The 21,299-nt window shown below is 39.8% G+C and overlaps 1 protein-coding gene and 1 long non-coding RNA gene across 3 annotated transcripts in view; one reads left to right on the plus strand and one right to left on the minus strand.

Annotated features, from left to right (window-relative positions):
• Positions 1-21,299, plus strand: part of LOC141175740 (uncharacterized) — a 288,283-nt gene that overhangs the window by 248,144 nt on the left and 18,840 nt on the right. The window lies entirely within an intron of this gene.
• Positions 1,317-21,299, minus strand: part of TSHZ3 (teashirt zinc finger homeobox 3) — a 78,323-nt gene continuing 58,340 nt past the window's right edge. Inside the window, exon 3 of the mRNA XM_073659667.1 lies at positions 1,317-5,707. Within this exon, the coding sequence (XP_073515768.1) occupies positions 2,526-5,707 (3,182 nt within the window). The 3' untranslated portion in view covers positions 1,317-2,525. The remainder of the gene's footprint in view (positions 5,708-21,299) is intronic.

The raw sequence follows: 21,299 nt of genomic DNA on the forward strand, positions 1-21,299 counted from the left end.
CTTTTAAGTTATGTATAAATCTATAAGTTGTAAGTCTCAACTCCTTCTATCAATAGGGAAACCAAACAAAATACAAAGTTTATGAAGTTTTTCCTTTCCCTTTGGATTTTTTTTTTCTGAAGTAACGTCTGTGCAGACAATTCTGTCAAATTAAAGAAAAAAAGTTTGCAGAATATTTTGTTTCTTATCTTTTCAGCTCTGTGTGTTATTTGTTCCTTTTTTTTTTTTTTTTAGATCAGCCCTTAGATCGTACTTTGCTCTTATTGTTTTTTTTTATAATTTTGAAAACCTTTTTGCACACTGAACTAACTATTACAAATGTTTTTTCCCCCCATAATTTCCATAAATTTTACCCCTCAATCAATATCCTTTCAACTTATTTTGAAAACTTTTTGCACATTGAACTAACTATTACAAATGTTCCCCCCCCCCCCCATAATTTCCATAAATTTTACCCCTCAATCAATATCCTTTCAACTTATGTTCTGTGAATATTCTCCCTAATGGGATTTACTTTCTCTCCAGGTAGATGAGGGGGATCAATTTGTTCTGCAGCCATGATACACCGTGTAGTTGTAATACCCTTGTTTGCCTGGGAACATTGCAGACATCATTGTGAACGTGAATTAAGATTATATAGCAAAGGGAAAAAAAAAAGACAATTTTTTTTTTAATGCTGTTGTAGAAAAAAAAAAAAAAGGTTATATGAAGAAGAATCATATAATGATATCTCATTGTCAACAACAGAAAAAAAGGACACAGAGTGCATTACAGTGTCTGTGCTGTTTACATGCCAATATTGTATACACATTTCCTTGTATGGTGTCAGCTGTCAGTTATTTCTGCAAATTAACTGCCAAAAATGGAGAAGAACAGAATCACTTAGTGAGTTGGTAACCACGGGTTACCTTTCATATGCTTTAAGATAAAGCGGCAGAATGGGATCTTGGGAAGATAATTAGACAAAACAAAAAAACAGGAAAAAAAAAAAAACTTACAAAAATGAAATAAAAAGGCATTCTACAATCTGGGCTAACAACCCAGGGTGCTTATAAATAAGTAAAAGAGGTTATATTACAGAATGCCTCTTCATGTTGTAAGCAAAAGTTTTCTAGTACAAACAGTTTTTATTTTATTATTATTATTATTTTTTTTCCATTTTAAAGCATTAGCAATTCTCAGGAAATACAGTACACTGTTCTTAAAATTATCCAATTTTTTTTTTAACCCTTTGAGCACTGAGAATGATTAGAATATATCTTTTACATTAATAAATATTTAATGAAAAAAAAAAAAAAAAAAAAAAAAAGTTTTGTGCAAGAAAAAAAAAAAAAAAAAAAAAAATAAATTGTGCCGGCTACGTAGTTTATGTATTCCTGTGGTTTGTGACTTTAGTTATTATTGGCAGCAAATGATATTACATTGCTAATAAATATGTATAATTTAAACATGAACTTTTTTTTTAACAATATAGATGTATAGTAAAACAATCATTTTTTTTTTTTTGCTTTAGAATAATAGTTTTTGAATATTTCATAAAGGCTATTTGTCGTACGCTTTCAATAATTTACACTATTTGGGTGGGAAAAAAAAAAAAGAAAAGAATTTAAAAAAGCAAAACCTTTCTCATTGCCAGAAAATAGAAATCCTTTTCGGCTGTCATTTAAAAGGTAAATTAAAAAGGAATTGATACTATACATAGGCACAGCTTATGTTAAAGGGCATACTGCATTGGTTACTAAAAAACACTATTCAGAATTGCAGGGGGATTCCACAGTGGGTGGGATCAGGACCGATTTGGGGTTTTTGCTGATAACATCAATCACAATTTTCAAAATGCGAGTCTGTACACTATATACAGGGTTTTTTTTTAACCCTTTCCAAGCATAAGGGGTTAGTTGCGCATTGCACCGCAATGTGTTCAAGGTCCCAAGGAATAGTCATTTCAGTATGATTAAAAAAAAAAAAGAATGCAGCTGTAGAATTGAATAATGAAGTGGAATTGAGCCAGTAGTTGTTTTTTTTTTATTTAGAAAAGAAATAAATAATAATAAAAAGATGGAGTCCTCCCCTCCCCTCCCCCCAAGTAACATAAAATAGTGCTCCAAAGTACTCAGAGGGCTAAAGGTCATATGCTGAAAAATACTAGCACACAGGTCAAATGAAAAATAGTGTACCAGTTTTAGATATAAATGCTCAATGAAACTGTCCTGTTAATTCATGCAGTCCGGCGCACAGCTATTTCGATTTACACAAGTCCCAAACACTTACCATGGCATTATAACCTTCGTGTGTTACCTGTAACAACAGCTGATTATGCACCTCTATTAAACACTGTACAGTTTTACAAAAAAAAAAAAAACAGTTCGCACCCCCAGAGAGAGAGAAGGAGGAACAGACTCTCCAGAGATAAAATCGGAACGTGTGCCAAGTTTTGTAGCTTTAAGGCTTTTTTCCTGACAATTTTCCTCAAAGCATGTATGTTACAGTCATTTTAACATAAAATAAAAATAAAAAAGCAAATACTACTGCTTTTCCAGCTCTAACACATACAGAAGGTGATCTTCTGGAGACTTCCCATGTGTTTTACTCAAATGAAGTTTCACAGCGTGCTTGCTCGCAAATGTCCGATTGCAAAGCTTACACTGATAGGAAGTTCCAGTCTCTTCTTCTGGGGAGGAAGCCACCAACTTGTCAGATGGGGATTTTGTTTGTGCTATCTGATTGTGTATTTGTTCACTAGAAAGTTTAGACAACTCTCTTATTCTAAAACCTAGATGTGATTCAAGGTGACTGATATACGTTGAGGGTGTCCTGATTTGCGAGGCGCAGTCATTACAAAAGAACACTGGATGCCCAGTGTCCAAGTTCTTGAGGAACTTCGTCCCACCTGTCCTTCTTAGCTGGTATTTCACATTAGCTAGCCAGTGACTAATTGTGGTCATTGAGAGTCCTGTAAACCTGGAAATGTGCATTCTTTCTTGAGGGCTCAAGTCTGACATGACATATTTCCCTTCAGATGTCTGTCTTAAACTAGCTGCAAACTGGGCTTGTAGGATAAGCAAATGTTGTGGGTTCCAGTTGGACTGCCGCCCTTTCCTTTTCTGAGCTGGTGTGTTTTCTTCTGGTTCCTCTATTGTGGTACCGTCAATGTCAGATTTTTCAGATATACTGGTAGGTGTAGAAGATTTTGATGTGTGGCTTTCTGTCAGGTTTTTCAGCATATCAGATATATCTGACAAGGCATTCTCGCGCAGCGGTGAGTTTGACATGAATGACACGACTGCAGATGTCTTTGCTGTTGTCACTGTAGATGAAGAAGATGCAGAAGATGTCGATGTGGGTGACAAAAGCGCTGAAGTCAAAGAGCAGTTTTTGTCACTCTTTCCTTTCGTCAAATCTATGGGCTGGTCATTGTTGACATGATAAAAATAACGGTCTGTTAAGTGGTCTGTTTTTTTGGCTTGGATAGGTGGGGTCCCAATGGCAGCTTTTTCAGCCAAGCTGTTACTCATTTTAAATAGCATGCTCATGGGATCTAGAGCCGGGAGAGAGGGTTTAGCTGCCTTGCCAAGGTGAATGTTCATAACGGACTGCAATGCACTTAATGGATTAACAAACGGTTGTTCTGGAGGGTGCTCTGTTATTATAGCTGTGCTGCTACTCAAGCTGCCTATTATCGACTTGACGTGGTCCTTGCCATTTTCTACTGGCTCTAGAGTTGAACTTTCCTTGCAGTTGTCTTTTTGCGAAACCGGACTGTTTTGCTGGCTTTTATATACAATGTCATTCAGAGCATCAGTTTTTGGAGGTTCACTAATTTCACTACCACTTGGAGAAGGTGTTGCCCTTTTAACTGGTGAATACTTTCCCTCTGGCTCCTTCATTTTCTCTTCCACTTTAGCTACTTTTTCTGTCACTTTCTTGACTAATTCTTCCATGGCATGGAAGTTAGTTTTTGGCACAGGCGAGGTCTGACTACTTGGCGGTGACACCAGTGGCTGATTTTTGGCAGGTGACATGACATCACTATTACCATACATTGGTTTTAATGGAGTACTTTTCCCTGAGGAGCCTAATGATAACTTCATCATGTTTGGGAGCTGGTAGGCAGCATGGATACTTGGGTAGCCTCCCCAACTTGGAGTGCCATTTTGAGCTTTATTAATGGCAGACGTTACTGTATTTTCTAAAGACTTGAGGATATCTAATCCGCCTTTGGGGCTTTCTTCTAAGTCATTTTCAGTTAGATAATGGTATTTTGAAGAGACATCAAACTTTTCTTCATCTTCATTAGATTTTTCCTTGTCTTTGATTTTATCATCTGGGATTACTTCTTTTTTTATTTCAACAGTCAGTTTTGGTGAAAGAGAAGTATTATTATTAGCAGGAGGTGTAAATGTAGTGGCAGCTAATGGTACGGACTGTACCTTTTCATCCAGTAAAGAAGTTGGTGTAGGAGGGGGTTCCATCACAGGTTTTCCTTTCTTGAGTGCGGAATTGGTCACCTTTATAAAATGTCCTGTGACCATCATGTGGGCAGTTAGTTCTTGTAATGTATCATGTGAGCTGCCACATTCCATGCATTTAAGTATCTGAGATTTCCTAGCTTCAAAATGCCAAGCATAACTGGCCCCATTCTGGTGTCCATATCGGTTATTTGGTGTGATATATGGGTTTGAATTCTTTTGCAAAGCTTCATTTGCATCTAAAATAGTTGGTTTTGGTGTCCCTCCAGTCGAATCGGGAGAACTTGGAAGGTCAAGTTCTAGAGAGAGCTTTTTTCTAGAAGCTGGGATAATTTTTGCTGCTACTGGGGTAACAGGTTCTTTAAGAGGCACTTTTTGGTAGTGTTTTGTTTTAATCATGTGAACACTTAGGTCCTGAAGAGATTCGAACGAGTGACCACAGTACATGCACTTTAACACTTTCTGGGCATCTTCTTTTCCTTCCATTTCAAGTAATGAACGTTTGCGTGGCTTTGACCAACGTTTTGGGTTATTGTTATCTGTTTCATGGTTATCATCTCTGTAATGTCCCATTTCATTCATATGAACTGTCAGTTCTACTAGGGTATCATACGCAGCGCTACAGTCTTTGCAACGGAACTTACTGGCACCTGTGAAAATGGAACCGTAGAGTTTACTGCTCTGTCGGTACAACTGGACAGTGCTGAAAAGGCTTGGCTCAGGTAGGACTCGGCTCTGAGATACTTGCTGTAGAGTTTTAGCCATGGCTGTCTGGTGCCAGTCAAAACTTCCACTTCCACAGCTGCTACTACTACTGCTGCTGCTACTGCTACTAGCATTGTTCTTTTCTGAAGTTGACTGGTGAAGATTTAAGCTAAGGTTGGACCAGTAAGAATTTGAAAGGAAATTATTGTAGACAGCTTTCATCTGCTCTAAACTGTCTGACACATTGGAGTCCTCTAAAGGAGCCAACATCTCTTTGCTCTCCTCTTCGTTTTTGATGGAGCTACTTTCGAAGTCAGCCATGCGGTCACTGGTCTCACTGATGTGAGATTCGCTGTCCATCTCATGGCTGGAGAATTCTCCAGCAGGAGAGTGCTGGTAGCTCGGAGAGTTATTTGTGAATTCCTTTTCAGGACAGGTATATTTTGCTGATGGCTCGCCTTCAACGACCGCGTCTTCGGCTTCACCATCATCATCAACAAGGGCTGCTGCCTTCAACTCATCCGAAACATACGCTGCAAAAATGTAAAAGAAAAAACATATCAGAAAAGGCAGTGACCTCGTAATAGCAATAACGTTCTTCTCAAGTTATATTTAAAAAGAAAAAAAAACTAAAACGAGTACAATTACGTCTAATGATAAATAGTTAAACTGTGGTGTTTCTTCTCTGAGAAAAATAGCTAAAGGAAAAAAAAAAAAAATCTCTTCAAACATAATTTGCCACCTTATTCTTCTCAAGGGGCAACAGCTTGAAATTAAAACTAAATTTGAAATTAATGAAGCACATTCTAGAGGTGGCATTCATTTCTAAAGTAATAAATTACTTGTATCAACCTTAGAGACAGCAGTTCCTGTCTGTCAATTAATATGTCTTATGCTTTTTCTACCCCTAATGCATTTCTTGACAGACAGTTTCACAATTTAAATTAAGCACACATTTTTTTTTTTACCCACAACGTTTCTGATCCTCAACCTTTAATAAACATAAAGTAGAGAACTATCAATATGATTCCGACAATGAAAGAAATTTACATCAATTACAATAAATTAAAAAATGATTTAGATTTCGTATGTGTCTTCTGAGTATAAAGAAAATGGCTTAAAAGCTTATAATCACTTTTAAGTAATGTAGGTGCCGATCCTGTACTGCTAATTCATTTTCATTAACCCTCTGCGCCCCAAATAGCCAGTCTTACAAGGGATTGTGGGAAGGTATTATCCTTTCTGTAATTAGTTTAACCATGAATGCATTTTACCATGATTACAGAGGGGTATGACAATTATTCCAAAATTTCGCCAATTCCCATCTAGTCCTTAAATCAAACAATCAATATAAAAATTAACTGAAAATGCCTAAAACTTTTTTTCTTGTGGAAGAATTTCTAACTAACATGGAGTTTTTTTTTTTTAAATGTTAAATTGCCTAAAACTTTTTTTCTTCTTTTTTCTTGTGGAAGAATTTCTAACTAACATGGAGGTTTTTTTTTTTTTAAATGTTAAATATTGGATTTTGACACAGGACTATTTGAATATTGTTATAATCCAATCTTTCGGCTCGGTGACATTTGATGCCATATGCCCAGTATGAGAACCATCATGTTTTTCTATATGGCCTTTTGGCTGCCAGCTTTTAAACCTTTCATTTGTGTCACTTAGGCCTGCACGTCACTGCAGGGAGTCAAGTTCATGTGCTATAGAGGATGTACTGTAATTTTATAGTAATGCAGTCGACATGTGGTCAGAGGAACTAATCAGACTTACAAAAAAAAAGGAAAAAAATAAAAAAAGTCAGCCACTTTACATCAGAAAGCAATAGGTCAGCTGTGCTCCGAGTCTGTGAGAATGCAATAATGAAAGGTTCACGTTCTATTCGGAGCTAATCCAGGACTCCTGAATCTTATAACTTTATTAGTAATAGTGACAGGAGCATAGTTTGTCCCCAGCCCACTAACAGGTCGCTCACTGCTCAGCATGCACTGTTCTTACATATTTCATTACTGTATTGTTATCAGCTCACTAGGGCACTTAAAGATGCCGAATAGCTGGTATAATCTTTGTCGCCTCACACACAGGTTAAATAATCAAGCTGCAAATGATAAAGTTATGGGGAGGAGGAGAGATGGTAAGAGATAGATCAGACGTGTAACCTCTCCACGGGGACGGCCTGGTACTTCCTGGGTGATTTTCCTTTGTGATTAAAGATGACGCTTGTCGCTCCTGTATCATAACGCGTTCACTATGGCCGATTACAACACAAATTGATTCCCACCCGCAAGAATCTGTCTTTTCTTTTGTCACAAAGGCTACTGACGCCTCCGTGCAATTTTTTTTTTTCTTTTCTTTTGTATGAAAAATTGTAGATTGTGTGAAATGCAGAATATATGGATTTTCTTTTTCTAAGAAGAAAAAAAAAATACTGTGTGTAAAATGACCAGACTGGTATAAAGAGAAATTACTGGCTACATTTATTTTATTGAAGAAAGCAGATATGATAGGAGGAAAATTAAAAAAAAAAAAAAAAAAAAGACGGCATACGAACCCCAATGCATGGACTTGCCGGGGGTCTCCTGACCCAATCTTGACAGCCTCAAATACGCCTATAAGGCTATTGAATAGAAAGCCAGAGTAGGTGGGCTTCAAGTGCGCTGCTGATTCAGGAACGAATCATAGACCAAATTAATTAAAAGTGGTTTATTTGTCAACGCTTTTCAGAGTCAAATCCGACTCCTTCCTCAGGACAACCACATGTAAAAAACTGAGGCTATTGAGTTTGGGTCGGGAGACCTGAGGCTGGTTCTGTAGAGGTAGCGTTAGCTGGAAATTACTGGGGCCAGTAATGTACTAATGGGGCTCAAAGAAGATTATGGTTATGGAGAAAATACACCTTTTGGACATTGCTAGATAACCTAGTGTTGCTGAAGATTCACTGAAGATAAGTGTTTTGCAATAAAGTTTTCCTTTATTTGAAAATTACAGTAATGGGTTTCAGAAATTTAAATAAAGGAGAACTTTTTAATACAATTACTTCTACGCAGAGAATCTTCTACAACACTAACCTTTTTTTTTAGGTTATCCAGCAATGCCCAAAAGGTGTATTTTTCCCCATAACCATAATCATCTGGAAGGTATGAAACTGCTGACAGGTGTACAAAAACATAGAACCACCCATTTGCCTGTTATTCTGGTGAGGAGCAATAAAAAAATTATACTCCATATCAGAAAGTGGAGTGAGAACATGTTGGTGATATTTAGGGTTAATAACCTTGCGTTCCCTTAAAAGGATTTTCCCATGAAAAAAGTTAATTTTAAATCAACATTTTAATCAATAGATCTTATAATAATAATAATCTCCACAATTGGATGTTTAAAAAAAAAAATGTTCCTGCTCTGAGATAATCTTATAAATGTTCCCCTGCTGTGTAATGGCCATGTCTGATAATACCACAGCTACTGGGCAGGGGAGGACGCAAGAGAGTATACAGACATTACAGCACAGGATCGTAGCTGATTTTTGGGGGTAAAACGTTGCTTAAAAACAGGCAGTGATATGTTTTGTCTCACAAAAAGAATCAGCTACGATCCCGTGCTGTAATGTCTGTATACTTTTTTGCTTCCTCCCCTGCTGTAATGTCTGTATACTCTTTTGCGTCCTCCCCTGCCCAGGAGCTGTGGTATGATCAGACCATGTTCCTGCACAGTCAGACTCGGTCATTACACAGTACACAGCAGGGGCACATTTATAAGATTATTTAACTTTTTTTTTTAACACATCCAATTGTGGAACTTATTTTTATTCCAAGATTTATTAATTAAAAATGTACTTTGTTCATGGGGAATACATTAGGTGAAAGTCAATCCAATCCGTCAATTATCTGATGTGTATGGGAGCCTCCCGACTCTCCCTCCGACTGATGATGTTGGGAAGTGAAGGATCAGTGACTTGAAATGCCAATGTCTGATTATTTTGCTTTCAGGGGAGAAATGACACCAAAAGTGGAGTCTGGCAGTGGCTTTCTCCTCTGTGACCCTTGAAAACACATGACTGCTCAGCCGATATGGGGGTGTCGGGAGAGATGGCTGTTTGGTCAACAACTTCCTCATGTAGCTTTAGAGAAAAAAGAAAAATAATCGGTTGTAGAATGCAATGAATACTATCCAATATGGCCATATAGATGTTTCTGTGACCTTATTTGTGAAATAATAAGGGTCGTATATTACTTATATGATACATAATTTTTTTTTTTTTAATTCTAGCATTCATAAACCTGCGATGTTAACATTTAAAAACTTTTTACATACAAAAAGCAAAGTCCTCTGTAACTAAACAGAGAAGCTTCACAGATAGGAGACCGTTGTCAGGGGATTTTCCTTACAGGACCCTTACCGTGACTTGTGTTAATGAAGTTAATTGAATTTACGATCAATAATGGTTAATTATTGCAATTTGACATTCAAAGATAAATGGCTGCAGGACAGAGAAATGTCTTGGTATGTGGGTCCTCAAACACATTAGACTGTGAGAGGGATCACACGGCCGTCCATTGATCCAGGTACAAGACGATCGACCTGATAGCTCTGATGAATGCACACGTTCCTCAGCTACAAGTACATGTTCTACTAAACTGGTCTAACCCTTGTCACCAGCCAGATCTATATCAGCTATACCCTACAAATCTATGGAGATAGATTAGAGAACTGATGCAGAAAAAAAAGATGATTCAATAAAAGGTGAACTTTTATTATACAGGGTATTAATGTAACCGCGTAATGAGACTTTATGAATCAATCTGGATTAAGAAAAATCTGTCTCAACCGAGAACTACATTAAAGATAAAGTACTCCCTGCTGAACTTCTGTTCCCAACACGGTGATGAGCTCCGGTCCTCAGGACCTTTACACAAAAATAACTATGTATCTCATTGGTGTAATGTGCTAATCATTTGTTTTATTGCTAGTTTGAATGAATTTCTAAATAAGTGATATCATTCTGAAATTCTATAGGAGAGTCATACATGTATGGTATAGGTGATGGTCTCCATGCCACAGTCACTGTGTTATTGATGCGTGTGCAGTAACACGCCATTACTCACGTACTGTGCTCTTGACTTCTCCAAAATCTATGAAACAAGATTTTGCTGGTATGTTGTCCCTTTATATCGGGTTATATAGATCTCAAGTTTCCATTAAACATGAAATGACTCAAGCATTGCTCAGAATGTCTCACTGATTCATAGCTATATTTTCACCATCTGTAATGATTGTTAATCGTCAGCTGAGCCTTTACATCTCTGGGGGTTGTGCAACGACTACAGTGTTATAAATAAGAAGTTTGGAGGCTGATGTCTTGGGATCGGTTATGAGTGAAATAAGCCCATCTGGAAAATCGTTTACAAGTGAGATCTGAGATTAGTGCCTTCATCGCCGTCCGTATACACCAATAACTGGAGACATCGTGACTGATAAAGTCAACGTTATAAAAGACCGGACTTGGAAGGTCCATAATAACATAAACAAGGCTCTGGAAATATGGCTGCTCCTAGTAATGTTATTGTATCCTCTTGCGTTCCACAATTTTGCAGCATAAGGGTACGTGCACACGATCCTTTTTGGCAGCGCTTTGAATGCAGTATACTTGTGCTGCGTCCAAAGGTGAATCCGAACACATGCGGATTCACCGCATCCTATACATTGCACTGATAAAATTTCTGTTGCGGAGACCAGAGAGAATTACCATGCTGCGGTCTGTGAAGACGCGCCGCATGTCCATCTCCGCGGGTGAGCCGCAGGAGCTCGGAGACCCATAGTGGGCATGGGATTTCTAGAAATCCCGTCCGCTATGCTCTAACATCCCGCCACTTCGGATTGCACACAGCGCAACTGTGCTGCGTCCAGTCCGCAGCGTTTACTGACCGCACTTTAAGAGAGAAAAAATGAGGTTTATGCAAGGTCTTTTGGCTGAACTAAAGCCTAAGGATTGTATTAATGTCGTTCTTAATTTCCTCAGATGTCATTTACTTTATAAAGTAGATTTTATGCAGGACAGCAATGTCCATGTTTAAATACAGAATTGCTAGTAATTACAAATGGACTTAAAATAAATTTTTATGGTCACGATTTGAGGACATGATTGGTCCTTAACCAAACCAAAGCTGTGCTGTACCTTAAAACTCAGTAAAGATGGAAAACGGCAACATATACAGGAAACTATGAGATTCAGATACATTTCTCTGACTGTACTTACTAAGGGAAAACCAGAGAGGAAGCTGGATTGTTAGCAGTCCAAAGTGATAAGCGTGAGAAAGATTTCATACAAATTTATATCACATAGGATGACTTTGGCTTTCCACTTCATAAAACGCTGAACCCTGTAGGTCCATGATGGAAATATACGTTGGGCATTTGGATATAATGAACACTAATAAAATAACCTGCTGCCACGTTGCAGCTGGATCCACCAGGCCTTATTGGGTTAAATTCCTGTGCGGATGCAGAAAGCAAAACTTTTCTGTAAAACTACAATGTTTTTCCAATAATCCTTTCATTCTGCTTGGTGCATATCAAACATGTTTAAATGACCACTTAGGAGATTTATAATGACAAACTAAATGTTGTCAAAGAAAAAAAAAATCCGCTGCTGATTGCGGCATCTCTGACAATATAAAGGCGCTGTGGAGCTCTGTCAAAATGTAAGATTATGCAAAAACACCATTGAGAACGCTGCTAATCATCTGCTCTTGTCAATTATAGGAGGGGTGTGTGACAGCGTATTTACATTAAACACATTCCGTCGGCTGAAACCTTTAATGCTAGAAGGCAATAAATTCCAGAACCGAGACCCGACTCCTTCCAAGCTCCACTAGGACAAAATAACAATCAGTGCTTATACTGCAAGAGAATCCCAATAACATGCACATCATGTATTTATAGTATCATCACACAATATACATCGGCGGGCGCTACGGATGTAAAAGAGCAAGCTCCAATGCTGCAAGGCATGAAGTAACGATCTGTACAATGCTGCGGCGTACGTGGCTGCACTCGCACACTGTGTCTGATCCATATTGTCTTGTATATTCCAAGCACTATAGATATGTCATTGTACATCACTGAGCTCAGAATCCAGCTCATGGCTGCAAGGTAAAGGCAGGGGTGTAATAGTGCAGGTAGGAAGGATCCTGCTTGTAGTCACTGATCACACTGGATGCCGCAGTAGAAATATCAGACTGACAACCATTGGAGGACAGAAGTGGTGCACAGCTTCTATGGCAGCATGTGATACTGACGAGTGACATCATTGGAGGGCAGAAGTGGCGCACAGCTTTTATGGCAGCATGTGATACTGACGAGTGACATCATTAGAGGACAGAAGTGGCGCACAGCTCCTATGGCAGGATGTGATACTGACGAGTGACCTCATTGGAGGACAGAAGTGGTGCACAGCTTCTATGGCAGGATGTGATACTGACGAGTGACCTCATTGGAGGACAGAAGTGGTGCACAGCTTCTATGGCAGGATATGATACTGACGAGTGACCTCATTGGAGGACAGAAGCAGTGCACAGCTTCTATGGCAGGATGTGATACTGACGAGTGACATCATTGGAGGACAGAAGTGGTGCACAGCTTCTATGGCAGGATGTGATACTGATGAGTGACCTCATTGGAGGACAGAAGTGGTGCACAGCTTCTATGGCAGGATGTGATACTGACGAGTGACATCATTGGAGGACAGAAGCGGTGCACAGCTTCTATGGCAGGATGGGATACTGACGAGTGACATCATTGGAGGACAGAAGTGGCGCACAGCTTCTATGGCAGGATGTGATACTGACGAGTGACATCATTGGAGGACAGAAGTGGTGCACAGCTTCTGTGGCAGTATGTGATACTGAAAAGTGACATCATTGGAGGACAGAAGTGGCGCACGGCTTCTGTGGCAGGATGTGATACTGACGAGTGACATCATTGGAGGACAGAAGTGGAGCACAGCTTCTATGGCAGGATGTGATACTGACGAGTGACATCATTGGAGGACAGAAGTGGTGCACAGCTTCTATGGCAGGATGTGATACTGACGAGTGACATCATTGGAGGACAGAAGTGGCGCACAGCTTCTATGGCATGATGTGATACTGACGAGTGACCTCATTGGAGGACAGAAGTGGCGCACAGCTTCTATGGAAGGATGTGATACTGACGAGTGACATCATTGGAGGACAGAAGTGGCGCACAGCTTCTATGGCAGGATGTGATACTGACGAGTGACATCATTGGAGGACAGAAGTGGCGCACAGCTTCTGTGGCAGGATGTGATGCTGACGAGTGACATCATTGGAGGACAGAAGTGGCGCACAGCTTCTATGGCAGGATGTGATACTGACGAGTGACATCATTGGAGGACAGAAGTGGCGCACAGCTTCTGTGGCAGGATGTGATGCTGACGAGTGACATGCATCGTGCCTTTTTAATACACAATCCATGAGCTTCAATTTTGCTACCTTGTTGCAGCAGTCATATGCTGTCTACCCACATGACTGCTACAGGAAATCACTCAACTCTCTGTCTCATGTTGTCCATATCAGCATTACCGCTGAGGCCAATGATTGGCTGCAGTGGTCACATGGGTAGGTTGCACGGTCGGGATGCACTGGAGAGGTTAGTACTGGTTGTTTTGATATTTTATGGCATTGAACTTGATCCCTTTTATTCCGCCTGAAATCTTTCATAATAATATCTTTAATATACAAAATTCCTGTACAGAAAGTGGGAAAGGGAGAATTTTCAATTTGGCCTTGAGGATTTTCAGACGATTTCTCCACCCCTTCAGCAAATAACACACAGGGACTTCCCAAGTCATGTTCTCGTTTCAGCAAAACAGATTAGCGTGGGGCCGACCTCTAAGCAACCGGCATATGTGAGGCAGGGATATTTGTTTTAGTAAACCTTTAAAAGACCTCTGCTCAAATATTGTCTTAGTGCTTAGATAAATATCTTAGATGATCTATTCTGATTGACAGCGAGGGGTTGGAGTAATGTACAGTTCCCAGCGCCTGGGACACAAGTCTCCTAAATACAACTGTAGCGATGGAGCAGCTGCTAACAATACTAAACCGCCGATACACAACTGCAAAAACGTGGATGAGTGTAGGGATATCATGCGCAAGTAGATATGATGCGTATATGATGTACGGTGTAAGACCATGATGTATATAATGTGTAGGAAGCTGAATTTACCAGGGATTAGGAATAGTTTAATATTAAGACACAAGTAAAGTTTTGGAAGTCTCCATCATCATGGGTCATGCACTAATGTACTAAACAGCAGACATGGGTCTCTAGGTTTAGAGCCAGGTGCCGAGAGGATAAAATCAGGAATAATTTTACTCTCACAGTCTCCGCTCTCGGCTCAGAAAGTGGATTATATGTAAAACATGCAATGCAAAAGGGTGAAATCTGCTTCAAATCTGCAGCAAAATCGGCAGCAGATGTGTTCTGTGTGGACAAACCCTAATAAAACTTTGTGCAATTGGATAATAACATGGAGGTATTGCCGGTTGAGTATTTCCTTATTTGTTTCTGAAAAAATAAGCCAAAAAGTGGAGCAGGGATCACTAAAAGTTAACCCTAGCTCTTCCAGTTAGACACATTACACTGTTCTCCGGTGAGCAGAAAATCTCAGCATCTGGAGGGAAAGGGGCGATGTTTTAGGAAGTGTGCGGTTTGTGGTGAAATCATGTACGTTCAGTAATTGAATGGTGCTATTCGGCAGAGTTCCAGCTTCTGCCGGTGAGGCATTAAAACTCTTAATGGTGTTTGTTTTTACAGATGAAAATGTGTGTTTGCATTAAAACATATAAAATAAATGTTGACGTAAAGAGTCTTTCTATAAAAATATACACAACTTAGCGCATTCTCTGTCCAAAATCAGATGTAGCCACTAAAGTCACAATGATACTACATCCAAGGATTAAGCAGCCTCAGTAATGAAACTTCGGTAGGAATAAACGGGAAAAAAACAAAAACAAAGTAAACTGTAGAACACGTAACAGTCGAGGATTTCTCTTTCGCTTCATTCTCCAGAACAGAATCATTGCCTTCATCTGGGCTCAGTGCAATGGAATCTTTTACAAACTGACCTGTCAATCATCCCTCCAGCTCACGCGGTGATTGACAGCTCGGCTTCATAAGAGGTCGCGTCAGCTCTATAAGACAATACTGAGTTGGCACCTGCAGCAGATCAGGGGATGCTGAGGGGGTCGGACAGATGGGAATGACAAAAAAAATGGTATTCGTGTCAGAACATTTTCATTTTTCAGAGAATTGCACAAAAGGTGTGGTAAACGATTTTGCAGAGTTCGGCTCTCTGGTCTCAATTAAGCTGCCAATAAAGGCCTGTACTCTCAACAGATGGGCATTACAATAGTTAAAGTCGAAGTATCACGAAGATCAGTAATAATTAGATGAATTGTTGTGATGGAGACTGAACACAAGTCGCTGCACTAATGACCAGAATTTTTGGAATATTTTTGTGCTACTTCATTGTCCCATGTCTTTTTGGGAAGAGTCTATATTTCCTGAAAAGCATCTAATTCCAATGTGTTGAGGAGTAGAGTTATAGTATGTGCTCAGACGCATATGTCACATGTTATCCCATTGAAAGTAGCAGATGTATCTACGCGTTTTGGGACAGAATGTGTTGTATTCCATACAGAATACTGGCAGAATGTTATTTCTTGTGCTATATCATGCCTGGTAGCCAGTTCTGTGTGTACATACTGTACGCATCCTTGATTTTATAACCGATACGATGACACCTAGGGCCAAAAAAAACCAACCTCTAAGCGCTTCCATGAAATGGATCATGTCTTCAGGTCCACTGGTATCAGAGGAGACATCTATGGTCACCCTCAGATCCACAACCGAGCAGAAAACAGATAGATCCACACAATGGCTGAAAAAAAAAAGAGAAACACTACACCACCGGTTGAGGCCGACATTAAAAGACAACAAAAAGGGGCTACAGAAGATGGCCGATACAGCTGTAAATCACCACAGTCAGAAAACAAAAGCCAGCAATAAGCCAAACCGTAAAAATGTGCAATTAAATTTATCATAATAAATTAGTTTTTAGCGCCAGGATCAGAATTTACAATACAATTTCACAATCTCTATGTAAAGGTTTAAATATTTTATTGCGTACGTGAGCTGGAAAAGAAGAGACGACAAAAAGGTTTAAATATCACGGATCTGCGCTGAGACATTGACGGGGGGGCTGCGGCGATGCACAACTGTATCCAAGGTAGTTTGTAAAAATTATTTATTTCCACACCAGTTAATTATGATGAGAGTCTTTGTTGAATGCACAAGCATATAAAAAGTGCTGATATTTTATGCATCTTTAACAATACCGTGCCTCCCTGCAGTGCATTGGTAGATCCTTGACATTTACCATCCACGCACAGCAACTATAATAACGGGGTTGATTGCCTCTTTTGCAGATGCAGTAATTTAATAACTGTGATCAGTTGCATAAATTTACTATACAACATCTTAAGTTAGCCACATTAAAATTAAGCAAAATTGTAATCTGTTGATAGATTGGTTGTACTGCACGGGTCTAAGTGAAAGCGATTCACTGCTTCTCGGAGAATTAAAATTACAGCAAATGATGGCAGGAGGATATTGATTTTTTTGGTGCCAAAGCCGCCCCCCCCCCCTCCTTCGACACAGGGTTAATTGGGATATCTGTAAAACTGAAGAAGCTTTCTATTCCGGTGGTGAAGGCGTTAAAGGCAACGTTCACTCAGTCAGGTCGTCTCATATCGTCCAAATGAGTGCAGCTTGATTGACGCTAGGATCCTAATTGTAGTGTAACATGGACGCCAGATGGTGACAACGCTAGGTGCCATTCTGTGACGTGTAGAGCGGTTGTCATATCTCCTCAATGGGAGATGGCTGAACAGAACTGAATGTCGATTCTGGCTTGGAGCTGACCAGAGGGTATATGACAATCCAACACAGGGGCAATTTTTTGTAAAACAACCATTAGGTACGTCCACACAGGCTAGATGATGCACATTACAGAACCACTGGTACGGAAGATATTTTATGAAATCTCATCCACATACTGCAAAAAAAATCTTTAAAATCTGCAGTAAACCTATAGCATTTCTGCAGCAGAATCCCCCAAATCCTTGACTTGTGGAAATTCTGCAGCAGACATATCCCGGGTGGACAGACCCTTAATGCTGTGGTTATATAGGGCGGATTTTTAAATAAACTACTAATGGGGGTTTACTTTATCATGGTGGACTACCTTTCTGTTACAGATACAGCAACTTCTTTCCACAGTAGTAAGTTTCCCAAAAACCTTGGATTAATATATCACCAACTATAAATTCTGAGGATAACATAAGTCACGCAGAACTTCTGACATCACTGATAGATACAAATATCAAGGTCAAGTACGTCTGGAGCTGTCAGGAAATTCCTCGCCGAATCGTAATACCCATGATATTGTGCAGACCCATATTTATCATCTCTTCTTTGCAGTTTGTATTCAGGTAAATTCAATCTATTGTTCCCTGTTATCAGTTATTTCAGGCTACGGACTCTTTTACATGAGCCAATCATGACCGTTAACTGACCACAGCTCGGTTACATGTAAGCCGCTCGGCAGTTATTCGATGGCCAATGAACGGCCATCAGCAAATTACCTGTTTATACAGGATAATGTCCTGCCGAAACTTCATCACAGCCAATGGCCCACCTACGAACGCTCGGTCCCTGTTATCGGCCCGGATAAATGGGAATAAGGATATAACTCAACAGCTGATTTACTGCAAAACTGTGCAGCCATTGACAATTAACAATAACTCATTAGCAATCAATTTGAAAACGGCACCAACTTACCTCCGGGTGAGGTTTTTGGCAGAACTTTCTGCGGGATGAGGTACAGGAAGAGCAGAAATATCCCCGACAATCACTACTTTATGTCACATTTCTCCAGTGCCGAGACATTCACATGTATGGCAGATATCAGGTGCTCTTCTTATAATGCTGCACTATTATATAATGTGACCACTTTGGGTTTATATATATGATGATGATGATGATGATGATGTCAGAACGAGCCATATATATAGCCATGTATAGAAGTACATTGGAGACCACTAATGATGCAACTGTAGTGAATACTCTGCACTGTATGGAAAGGGTGAATAGCCAGTGAGGGATGTGGTACACTCAGATGGTGCCAAGTTCTGTCATTTTTACAGGACTTTTTATACACAGAAATTCACCATACTGTAGACAAAGATTCTCCGGGAAACTGAAGGCTGCCGGCTACTAATTGGTGCAGTCGTATTTTTGTGGTTAGAGAGGAAGCCGGAGGTGCTCCCGCCTGACCCACCCCTAACAATCATCTGTGCTCCAGTTCACTTAAGGTGAAAATTAACCAGTAAATCTTCTCACAATCATCAATTATTGCAATTATCCACGTGAGCCTGTCCAAAGCTGACATTATCCAGCGCCTGGCTAAAGCCGCAATGCACTTCTGTGAATATAAAACGCCCCAGAAAACTCAAGAGTAAGACACACAAGTGTCTGCGCCTACTGAGATCATCTGCACTGTGGAAATATACATTTTATTGTGATTAAGAGTTATAAAAAGAGGTTCTGGGCATCTAGTTTTCCAAACACATTAAAGGAGTTTTCAGGTTCTGCTCACCTCTGTATTGGGAAAGGTGGAGGCTCGGTGACCTCACATCTACTGACAATTGCTGGGACACATACACGTTTGGCAGGTATGAATAGTGGAATAAACGGAAAGTGGTATGAAAAGGACAAGTGCACAATACCTACCGACTGCGCCTTGTATATAGACATGCTTCCGGCTCAGCTCACCTCCTTATGTGTAAGTGAGGAGAGCTAGAATACCCCTTTAAGAGGTGGACCTGAATTGTTGATTTTGCAGGCAGCAGCTCCACAAACATTTCCTGCGGTATTGATTGGTTGTGCCGTCGCTCTCAGTCCTGTACGTATGATGTCAACAAAGATGGATATTTAGGAGAGCTGGTGGGTATTCAGTTCCTTCTGACTTCTGTCTACATCTCATGAGTACAAGAAAGCCCGCTGCATGTATGGGGATTATTTGGATTTTTATGCATTACAAGTTTTTTTCTAATGATCATTTTAAGCTTTTTACTTGTGTAATAATTGTTACATCCAATCACTCACTCGCTGTCAACTTCACCTCAAAAACGTATCTAGAATTTGACCACTTCTTACCTTTGACTCTGCAAAAACTCTTACTGTCACTCTTGTTCATTCTCGTCTTAACTACTGTTCATTCTCGTCTTAACTACTGCAACTCTCTATTGATCGGTCTCTCTCTTACTAAACTCTCCCCTCTCCAATCCATCCTGGATGCACCAGACCGGATCATATTCCTGTCCAATCGCTACACCGATGCCTCCACCCTGTGCCAGCCATTGCACTGGTTGCCTATCTGCTGAGTCCAATATAAACTCTTCATTCTTACCCACAAAGCTCTGCACAGTTCTGCACCGCCCTATATCTCCTCCCTCATCTCTATCACCCTACCTGTGCCTCCGGTTCGTTAATGGCTTAAGACTAACATCCTCAATAATCGGAACCTCCCACTCCCATCTCCAAGACTTCTCATGAGCTGCGCCAATTCTCTGGAATGCTCTATCCAGGATAAATTTTATCAATTCCCAATACCTACAGTTTTAAGTGTGCCCTAAAAACACACTTCTTTAGACTGGCCCATCACCTCACCTTATTTATGTACTTACTCTTCCAAGATTGTCTTGCAAATCTGGTCCCTCATATCATCTGTTTACACAACCTCCATGCACTTAATAGCTCTTTGTACCTGTGCTTATATAGAGATACTGGCTGGTGACTGGTTCATGCAGTGTTATTGGAATACACTATTTATTATATTGATGGCTGGACCATACAAGCACTTTTTACCATTTATCTGCTTGGTGCCGCCCCCATTTCCTCCTAGATTGTAAACTTGCGAGCAAGACCCTCACTCCTCTTGGTATCTGTTGAATTGTGCGTTTAATCTGTAATGTCTTTATTGCCAGCAGAAATGTAAAGTTTGTGCTATATATAAAAATTATTATTAGTTTGAATGCTTGTAAACATTACCTTCTTTATGACACCATCCCAGTATTGATAATGATCAGTCACCTTTTATTAAGGGCCGTGTGTGACCCTCCCACAGGTGATCAAGAGACTGGGACTATAATCAGCACTGACTCTAAATAGTTAAGAACCCAGGAAAAAGCACAAAACCCAAAATGCTGAAATAAATAACACGATCAGCACATTCCACTATTTCCTTCTAATTATAGAAATGATATTAAATGATATAGAAATGATATTATTCACACAGGGCTGATTGTCTATACCTGAAAACTCGCACTGATTTGCAGATTTTGGATTTGGATTCTTCCGAGTCACATCAGACGCCTCCTGATAAGAATCCTTTCTGTGTGTGCCCTATGCAAACAAACCCCTAACAGAAATGTTACTGGGGGAATAATAGCCATTTCCAATGATAATACACAATTTTAGCACTGTCGCTTAGCTGATTTAGGTGGTTGGCCAGTGTGTCAGGCAGACTGCCTTAGTTAGGTAAGCTTCTAATGGGTAACTGGCAGATTGCGGCAGTCCTATTTCTGCTGTAGATTTGGTTTGTCACCGAGTATCCATTACCTGCCATTCATGTTTGATCTCTTTGGACAGGTCTGATCAAAAGATGTCATTTGACCTACTCCACTTGGCAGTCACTTGCCTGACTCTCATAAAAGGGGTATCTGGGCTATAAATAAAATGACATTATTATTTTTCTGACCTATCATGTAGTAGAGACAATTATGATAATGCAGTGTCTGTCACAAGGAGCCCCAGCAAATTGCTGGATCTCACGCTACTGTTTAGTTTCCTTATTTGTTTTTTTTTTGTCTGCTTTTCTCCATTTCAACCTAGAAATAAAGCAGAATTGAAACCGCTAATGCTCTTCCTTGCACGGTGACAGATTCAGGGCTCTCTCCGTATGTTACTGACATG

This window comes from Phyllobates terribilis, unplaced genomic scaffold, assembly GCF_046119375.1.
Source record: "Phyllobates terribilis strain yellow unplaced genomic scaffold, ASM4611937v1 Scaffold_14__1_contigs__length_39327217, whole genome shotgun sequence".
Classification (NCBI taxonomy): domain Eukaryota; kingdom Metazoa; phylum Chordata; class Amphibia; order Anura; family Dendrobatidae; genus Phyllobates; species Phyllobates terribilis.